Source organism: Balearica regulorum, chromosome 4 (assembly GCF_011004875.1).
Source record: "Balearica regulorum gibbericeps isolate bBalReg1 chromosome 4, bBalReg1.pri, whole genome shotgun sequence".
NCBI classification, from domain to species: Eukaryota; Metazoa; Chordata; class Aves; order Gruiformes; family Gruidae; genus Balearica; species Balearica regulorum.
The window spans coordinates 2,338,450-2,348,151 of record NC_046187.1 but is presented as its reverse complement, the minus strand read 5'-3'; the positions used below and the strand labels follow the sequence as shown (position 1 = coordinate 2,348,151).

The following is a 9,702-nucleotide window of genomic DNA, read 5'->3' as shown; positions in this document are numbered from 1 at the left end:
TGTTTAAAAGGCCATTATCATTATTTCATTATGGCATGACCATTCACTAGGAACAGAAACAGTTCCACTACTGATCCCTCGCGGCCCAGGCCAGCCACAAGAGACAGGGCGAGCGGTATGATGGCATCTCAAGACCCTCTCAGAAACCAGGGATGTTCTACACCGATGTGAACCTTCAGCTCTACACTTTAAGTGTCAGGCAACGTGCAATCCCACAAAGGCACAGGGAGTAACAGTCCCGAGCTCGTACAGAAACCGTACGCCTAGGAGCTGTCCTGGGGGATGTCACGCCCACAGCAGCATTCCCTTTCAGCCCCCTCATCCCCAACCAAACCAGTCCTACGGACAAGGCAGTTCCCCAAATGAGCACGTATTTCAACTCTCGAGACTGCAAGCATTCAAAGTTTCACCTCGTGATACAAGCAAGCCCAAAACAGCATTTAAAAAACCATGCACACCTCTGCTATTAAAAACAAGCCAACCACCAAAAGCCCCATTCTTTGAACAAAGCCAGGCAAACCTCCTTGGAGGGATACACAGCTATCTGACCTGGCAAAATCAAAGTCGAGCCTAAATTATCAGACCACAGAAGTAAACCTGACAAGCATTCTCGCAAGCAAATTTGTTTTCATGCTGGGACAAACTTGAAAGGGGCTGAACGGTACACCTCAAGCTTTATTAAACTCAGCTCAAGAGGCTGGTAAACCCAGGGACATTGCCCATGGCTTCCTCCCTTCCTACCAGCCCACCTACGCAGCACACGCGTTATCTGCCGACTCTCACGCGAGGGGGGTGCTGTACTTAAGTGACCCGAGTGGGCACCTTTGAAGTAGAAGCTGAATATCTTTACTGCAGCAGCTTTCATGTTCAAAGCGGTCACGACAGGCTGCGAAGAAGCCATCGCTCTTAAAACATTACAGTGCTTGTTTCCAAGATGAACAGTTCCATTATGTAATTGGCTGTCAGTGGTCCACGGGAGTTACTAGACAGCAGGGAATTTCATACCCAACCCTTAGCCATACCAAGAGTCCATCTCATCTGTTGCATGTGGGAAGTGAGAAGCCTTGTAGTGTGTTCCCGTATTTCAAAATAAGTAGGTATGAAAGTCCTAACACCCCACCCCCCAAATGTTGTTATCACACTCAGAGGATTATTTTAACAGTACCAGTGGCTCTATTCTTCACACACACGCAGTCAGCCCCACCGCACCCGGTTCATTCCCAGCCTACACACCCTGCCCCAGCATCTGAAGATCCGAGGCAGGATCTCCCCTCGCAGGAGCTGTGGCCAGAGCTGGAAGCCAGGCTGCCCTGGCAGAGGGAGCACCTTTGCACTTTCTCTCACTCCATCCCCTGCACAAGCAAGAGGACAAAAAGCGCCAAGATGTGTATCAAGCTACAGGGAGTAATATGTCTGTCATGTTGCTTACAGCCATCTCAGCAGGCAGCTGAGTACAGGTCCTGCCTCCCTCTGTCTTCCTAGGGCTGGGAACACCTTTCCAGCAAAAACCCTTTCCAGTCCTTTATTCCTTAACTTTTGAAACACAGGCAGCATTTGGAAATACTCTGGCAACATGGGCAGGATGAAACTAAAAGCAACCGAGCTCAAGTTTGCCTTCGATGAGTTATTTTAGGTGTTTCTAATTGCCAAGATGCACACACATCCCGAGACCACGTTTCTCTCAGAAGACGGCCAACAGCAGCAACCACAAATCCAGCAAAACGTGGAACACTTCGCCTGTAACGACCCCTAACTTCAGCACTTTTGGGAGCTCCCGTTTGCCAGATGTGCAAATATACCTGTCGCAACACTCATCCGGGCACGACAGAGCCCGCAGGCAGCTGGGGGACAAGCAGAGGATACCTCACACTAGCTTCTAAAACTGAGAGGAGCAAAGCTGCTACAAGATTCACACCCAGTAGCAAGCCATACACACGTCTCCTTTTTCTCTGCCAACCGCTTACCAGAATTTCTGGGGGGCTTAGAACACAGCCACGGTACCAGACAAGCTACACAGCAAAACCAAGGCAAACCAAAAGCTTTAAGTAACCAACCGTAACTCACACCAGGTAACAAATACAGCACTTGATTTATTTTTGTTCTCAACCGAAACAAGACTGAGTGGGTTCGTTACCTGTAACCAAAGTACTCTATTTTAGAAGTGAGCTTCCAGGCGCAGAGACTCGCAGTAAGAAGTCTTCAGATGTACAGTATATCATACAGAGTACACAATAAATTACTATCTACATGCAACATACCTACAAAAAGTTACATATAACGTAAAAAAATACAGTATTTTCTGCTCGTTTTTTGTTTTAAATTTTTTTCTGTACATTTTTTCATTTACATTTTTATATACATTTTTGTAAACTTTTTGCATTTTTATAAAACTGAAATCACATAACAGTTATGAACTTACGGCACCGCTCTTACCATTCTAAAACAACGCTTGCATCTACAAAACGGCCTTTAGCTTGTTTGCTCCTTCATTTCTACTTTGGCACCAACACACTTCACACCATTATTCTGAGCTAATTAGTCCTCTTGCTACTTGTTCTCACGTAGGCATGTTCTCAACACGGAGAGACACAACCATACTTCAGTTTGTGCTTCAATAAAAGAAGTTCGGAAAAAACGTTACATTAACTACTTCTTCAACATCACATTTACCTGATATTACTGCATAATATCAACTTTTCCTGCACTAACTGCTTCACATAAGCATGCAAACAAGTCTGATTATGACTCAATCAATAACATGAATATACTGAAAGACAACTACAAGGGTTAAATATTAAAAGGAACATAGACTTATCGAGATTTACCATGTTAATAAGTCTAGGCTAATAGTATGGATTGACGTGTTAACAGTTAAGATTCTGAACACACTGAAGTACACGTGAACTTCAGCATAAAAACATCTGTATAAAAAAACCTTGAAATTATTCCCTTTATACTTTATACTATCCTTTAATGAAAACTAGTATTGACTAGAAACCTCCTTCTTGCCAGGCATACTCCTGTTGTGAAATAGGGATTCCTGGATAAAAAACAAACTTTAAAGAAAAACTCTCCTTGGAGCACACAACTGAAGATCCTGCTAAAAACAAGCGCAGCACGTAAAGCGTTAAAGCAGATTCAGTACTTGGCCTATTCTGCACTAAATAATTTCAGCCTGGTACTAAGTACACATCAGTCCACGTGACCTACTCAGCCAATTTAACCTAATCCCAAAATACTAAAGAGCCAGGACACCCTCAAAAGGACTCCAAGTCCAACCTCCCGCTCAAAGCTGGGTCAACGCTCAATTCAAACCAAGCTCAAGAGTTTTGTAATGTTGAATCCTGAGACCCTCCCAGGCCAAAGACCGCACGCAGCCCCTCGTGTTCCACTCCCATGCTGGACCTTCCCCACAGAGCAAACTTCTTCCATTAACAGAGAACTTCACATTGCCATTTAATGAAAGCCTCTCATTGTGGTCCATGCTTCTCGGTCAAGACCCTGAAGTCATCTCCTCCTCAGCCATCTCCTCTCAGATAGCAAAAGGCTGCTGTTCAATCCCATTTTCCCCCCAAAGGCCACTCTGCCAGGCTGAATAAGCTCATTTCCCCTTGCCTCTCCTCACATATCCTGCACCCCAAATTGCTTAACCGTCTTGGCAGCTTCCTGTCAGACTTGCACAAGTTGATCAATGCCTTTGAGCCCCAAACTGGACAGATTCAAATGAGAACGAACGCCAAGTAAAGGGAGGAAAAAACCATCTTCCCTCAATCTCTTGGCTCCTCTCCTGTTAAAACACAGCCCAGCACGCTGTCAGCCCTCATCGCTGCTGGGGCACGCTGCTAACGTGTTTAGCAGCTAACCACTTTGGACCACCAGGTACAGGACTACATTTATGCTTCTTGACAACAGAACTATATGTGAACTTTTTTGCTCAGCTGGAGATCTGAACGAGTTTTTGTTTTCTTCCTTAAAATTACAACAACAAAAAACCAAGACAGGAATTCCAAGCATTGATATACCACAGCAATTCTTGCCTTATTACAGTTTACAGATTACCACCTCATTTATTATTGCCAAAAGACTCTACGGTGCATTAAAAAAAAATCTCAACCTAATACAATCAAGACTTAACGCTAAGACGGACAGCTAAGAGTTTGCCACTTTGTTGTAGGTTTGAGTTCAAAGAAGAATGTGCCTTCCAGGTCACTCGGTGGAGAACTGCTAAGGCTTTCTTCTCCACTGCTCATATCTTCACAGGAGTCTTCACTAGAAGGAAGAGTAGAAAAGGTAATTTAAACAAAGCACAACCCCTTGAAAGTGTCAAAGCACTCCCCAATCCCGTGTTTTCTTGCAAGGAGTTCTGGTCCTAGTATAACATTCCAGATCCAAATGCTTCTCAGCACCTAAGGCTTAAACCATAACGAGGTACAACTTCCTTTCTCCCAACGCCATCTCCCAGGATGGCCAAGGGGCCAGCGTTTGAGATGGCAAATATAAATTACTTGAGGGGACTTAAAATCTTTGTCAACCTCCCTGCCCCACCCCACCCTGCAAAGCACTTGTACATTTTGAACACCACAATGACAGTCACCCCCCTTTTTTTCTTCTGTTTCAGACATTTCAAGTCCACCAGTATTTTCAAAGCACCGATTTTTTTCCCAGTAATACTGAATAAGCCTAGTTATACAGAGTTGCTATTAACACTTCTGGAAAATGAGAATTCCCAAATTAACCGCCTAGCGTAAGTTTTACGAACCTCTCGCTTTCATTGAAACATCCGCCCTCTGGTATCGTCGGCAACTCAGGAACACTGTAGTAACTGTTTTGCAGATTCTGCGCTGTACGCCTCGAAACAATCCAAACTAGCTTTTTATGATCAGGCTTGCAACATTCAGGAGAAGAATAATCTGCTAGGCATTTCGAGACCAGTTCCCTCCAGTAAAGTAGGTCACTATCACTTATCTGAAAAGAGAAATAAAGAACTTATTTAGTCTATTACACACAGGCTCTGAAGATAACCCCTCCCTCCATTTTACCTTCTCGGAAAAGACTTGAAAAAATATCAGGCAAGACAGAAGTGAGTCATAACTGTGCTACCTTCGTCAAAGGTGGGCTGCTTTTGGAGGTGAACTCCTATGTACCTCCTAGAAACGTCCCCACTGAAGTCTGAGCTAAGCTGACAGTTTGCCTGTCAGTTGCTGTTAACATTTCCATTATCACTTCCACAGAAAAGTACCAGATTCTTCCATTTTAAAATATTTTAAGGAACTACCTCCAACCCTCAAGAAACTGGGTTAGTTCAATTTGACTGTTACAGAGTGCAAAGCTTGGTTTAGACCATCATCTGATACGGTACGCAGCTACAAGCTATAAATCCTGTATTATTCAGGCAATAAGAATAACCAGCCCAGCAGTCATTGTAATCCTGCGAACCGACTGGAAGTTTCTCTAGAACATACAGCTAGAGCCGTACAAGTTAAATCAGCTGCCTGTTAAAGCACGTATTGTGCAGGCATTAGGTCAGCATTTCTTCTGATTTTAGACATTTAAGCTAGTTTTTTAAACCATAATCCTTTTGCTTGCCAGGCAGCTGCCAAGATGTGCCAGTGCAGAACGACTACCTGACCTCATTCTCTAAGGAGCAGGCGTTTGGCATTTGGCATTCTACCAATGAAACCGTGTTAGTGACAAGAGCTGCAGACAGCTGCTTAAACCCCATCTCACTGCTTATGTCAGCTGATGCCAAACAGTACCTGTAAGGTAGTACCCCCCGACAGCAGGGGTCCCTTACATGTAAGGTAGTACATCACTAAGCACACCAATCCCAACAACTGCAAAAACAATCCGCTGAAAGTATTTACCTTTGAATGCTTTTGAACACGCAGAAGGATCTCAAACAGCTCAACAGATTTCAAAGTCTGAACTTCTAAAGTGAGAAGGCACAAGGCCAAGACAGATGGCTAGAAGGACAAAAAACCACAGCTCAACATGACATCAATCAAAACCTACTTAGAAGTCACAGCAAGCTACTTCTGCTTACTTTTGCTTTAGAGAAGACGAAACGACAGTTGCAAGCTTTTAGCTGTGCTTCCAATTTGTCAAGATTCAATACTTCTTTCCTGAAAGACACCAAAGAGAAGTAGTTTTGTATCAACAAGCCTTCACTTGTCAGGAAGTAAAAACTAAGGAGCTGCTTCCTCTACAGCCAACGCCATCATCATTTAAGAGACGACTCAAGAGCAAAAGGGCTTAGCAAACACAGAGACCGCCACCAACGTGCCACTCAACTCACCTTTCTGAGGTATGACAGAGTACAATAGTATGGTACAAGTGCAAGAAGGTTAAGGCAGTAGTAGCTTTAAATTCAAAGTGCAACTTTTCTGAAATAATCTTTTCCATCCGTTTCAGGTCGGACACAGTGCATTTACATTGGCTAATCCGGATGATCTCATGAGCAGATGGAATATTGCATTCTTCTTCGACTACTCGGGCAGCCAGTTGGAAACAACAAACTCCAATGCAAGACAAATGCTTCGGTTTCACCTAAAAGTAGGAGGAAGCACTATGAATACCTCCCCCTCCATAAACATTGCGCTTACCGAACAGCAACACCAACAACTCACCCAGTCTAGGTAGGGTACAAAGATTTGCTTATCTAAACTAGACCCGACATCAGTGTCAGCTCACGCACCTCACCTCACCATAACTGGTTTTGTCACTTTAGTTTCAGGGAAACACAGCTGGCAGAGCCAATAAAGCAGTATCAGCCTGCCATAACTAAGTCAGAGGAAGTCAAGTTCAACAGCTGAGCACCCTCTGTTGAAATTCTTCCGCATCACTACACAACAAATAAATTGCAGAGAGAACTGTAATACCCTGCTTCTCCAAGCGGCAGTGCTCACCCTCATTTAAAGCCTAAACAAATCCAGCTTGAGCCTGTTCTAGGCAGTCCTGTCCCTCTGCAACTTGTTCCTACCTCTACTGTTCTCTCCCATGTACCAGCATAACATTTTGTGCAACCTGAAGGACAGCCAGACCAGAGAACTGATGCAACTTTAGTTTTTCTGCCAACTTAATAATGGGAAACTGGTTTAGGTTCAAACAGTCTGCCATAAAGCAGCAGAAACAGAAAAACATCCAGGAAATGATCATTTGGTATTAGTTCCAGCACTTAGGGTATCCTTTAACACAGTACCTAGAAATAATATGTAACACCAATTGTTTTGTTCATTCTTATTTCCTCCTTTCTTAGTCTTTTACATCTACATGGCAAAGACTACAGACTTATTAGAGCAAATAAACCATGTTGGTACTTGCCTTTAGAGGTAAAAAGAGGCCATAGTTTAAAATAGTTCATAAATAACGTGAGCATAAGTTCATCTTTCATGTAAGAACTGTACTCAATTTCCAGTTTACAAAGGAGAACATCAGTAATGTTGCTAGCATAGAATGAGTAAATAGTCAGTTATCTCCTAGATCATAACCTTCCCCTTTTTCCCTCAGACAATAAAGTTCACAGAAAGCTCACATATTCCCAGCTGACACTACAGCAGGTCCCCCAAAATACCTTCATAAGAGCCAAGAATCTGTCCAGAATGTTAACGGCCAAAACAAATGTTTCAGTTGCAAAACCGAAAAAGTTGGTCAGGCTCCAAAGATCTTCCACCTTGGCATTCCTTTGTCTCGGACACAGAGTATTCTCATTCTATGAGAAGAGAGGCAAAGTCCAAATTATTCAGTGGTAGCAGTGATGATTCTGACCCCTCACTAAGTCGTCATCTACTTAAATCAGAAGGGAAGCAATCCCTTTCTTAAATACTTTATTTCTCTTAATTAAAAAAATTTGGGTCCTCCTCAAGACTCAAAATACACCCAAGGTACATTGATTACAGCCAAGTCCCGAGTCTCACTGGTGCAATACCCAGCACAACAACATTTCCAAGTACACACATGTTATTTAAAGACAATAGTTATCGAATGTCTGCGCACCGAGTGACTCCTGACCTTATGGAAAGAGATGACCAAACTCGGCTTACTCTCCTCTCTGCCAGCATATCAATATTTAAGCGACAAACGTTCTGCTTTCACATCAAACAAGCAGACTGCTCTCAGAGACTTTTCTGTTAAACCTTAAGGCCCTCTCCAAAAAGCTTACAAGCATCCGAAGGAATGTAAGCCTGCCCTAAACTCAGTAAGGGGCTCTGGTCACGAACACGGAAATGCTTGGTTTATTTTTTGCTGCTAAGCACCGACCGTTTCTAAGCTCATTTCGCTAGACCTTGCTATAAAAAACTGGTCATCTCCCCGTTCGTTAACTGCCTCCTTGACATCCCAGCTTCCCTGGTACAACACAGCGGTACCAAGCTAAAAACAACACGCCTCTCTTGGTTCTGTCTTCACTCAAAGTTTAACCAGTAAATATTAAAACGCCTGAATATTTTACTTGCCCTGTAGGTCATAGTTCCTTGATAATGTAGTCTATGTCACTAACTACAGATTACGAAAGAATTAAAACAAAAGGCAAGCGGCGTTTCCAGATGAACTTCCCCAAGTTACGCACATCTCCCTGCTGGCCGGGAGCTGTTGAAAACCACCCGTTTCCCGCCCGAGGAGGCTGCCCGCTCCCCCCGGGCCCCCCCAGCCCAGCTCCCCGGTCCCCCCCTCACCTCGGCGGCGCACTCGATGAGGCTGAGCCCCTTCTCGCGGGGCTGAAACCTCCCCTCCTGCTCCAGGTGGAGATTCAGCTGCTTGAAAAGCCACAGCACCTCGCTGCTCATCTTCTCCCCTTACCTCCGGATCCTTTACCTTCACGGCAGACACACATCGTCAACAGCTGGCGGTTCGCCCTCCCCCCCCGGACAAAGGGAACCGGGCGCCCCCCCGGCCCCTTCCCCCCCCCCCCTCCGGGGTGGCGAACAAAGGGGCCCGACAGAACGCCTCAGGAATCGGGGAGGGAGGGGGGCAGCCCGGCCCCGCCAACACACTCACCCGGGGCGGTGGTGAGGGGACGCCGGGCCCCCCCCGCGGCCCGCACCGCTCGGTTCCTCCGCGGCGGGGAGGGGGAGGCGAGCCCGGTTCCCGTCACCGCACGGACGCGGGTCGACTCCGCCGCTGGCCCCGCATCCAGGCAGGGCAGCCTAGCGTCCCCGCCCGCGGCGGGCCCCGCTCGCCTCCCCCAGCGAGTCACGGCGATGGCAGCGGCACCATCCCGGTTCTCCACAGCCCCAGCCGCCGCCGCCCCAGCCCCGCATCAAAATGGAGGCGGCGCGGCCCCGCCCCCTTGTTTTTGTTCTGGCGGCCCGCAGATGGCCCCGCGCGGAGCGCTCCCTGCTAGGTCCGGCCGGTGACGCGCCGCGGCGGAAATAAAATAGTCCGCTTCTAGGCGCGCACACTAGCGGTCCCCCGAGAAGGCCCGGAGGTCAAGGGCACGACGCGAGCGTCCAGCTGCACTCCTGCTCGACGGGACGCGGGGCGGAACCGGGCTCCTCCGGAGAGCGAGCTAGGCCCCGGCGGAGGGACACAGGAAAGAGGTCGCATCACTCCTTTAAAGGGCCCCGAGAGCGGAACGCCTGCGGCCGCCGACCTGTTTTAAAAAGTCCGCCTAAACCCTCCCCCGCCCTGATTGGTCCGCGCTCCCCAGCCGCTGATTGGCCGGCAGCGCCTCCCCCCCTCCCCTTCCCCACCCCGCCGGCCGTGTTG

General features: G+C 46.7%; 1 protein-coding gene across 1 annotated transcript; it reads right to left on the bottom strand.

Moving 5' to 3' along the window:
* Positions 1–2,070: 2,070 nt before the first annotated feature.
* On the bottom strand, positions 2,071–9,327 carry CCNG2 (cyclin G2). Its single transcript, XM_075750887.1, has 8 exons — positions 8,992–9,327; positions 8,670–8,808; positions 7,571–7,708; positions 6,296–6,546; positions 6,044–6,122; positions 5,865–5,963; positions 4,760–4,965; positions 2,071–4,269 (listed from the first exon to the last, which is right to left on the bottom strand). Exons 2-8 carry the CDS (start codon positions 8,778–8,780, stop codon positions 4,137–4,139), a joined length of 1,017 nt encoding a protein of 338 aa, XP_075607002.1. The 5' UTR covers positions 8,781–8,808; positions 8,992–9,327; the 3' UTR covers positions 2,071–4,136.
* Between the last annotated feature and the right edge of the window lie 375 nt (positions 9,328–9,702).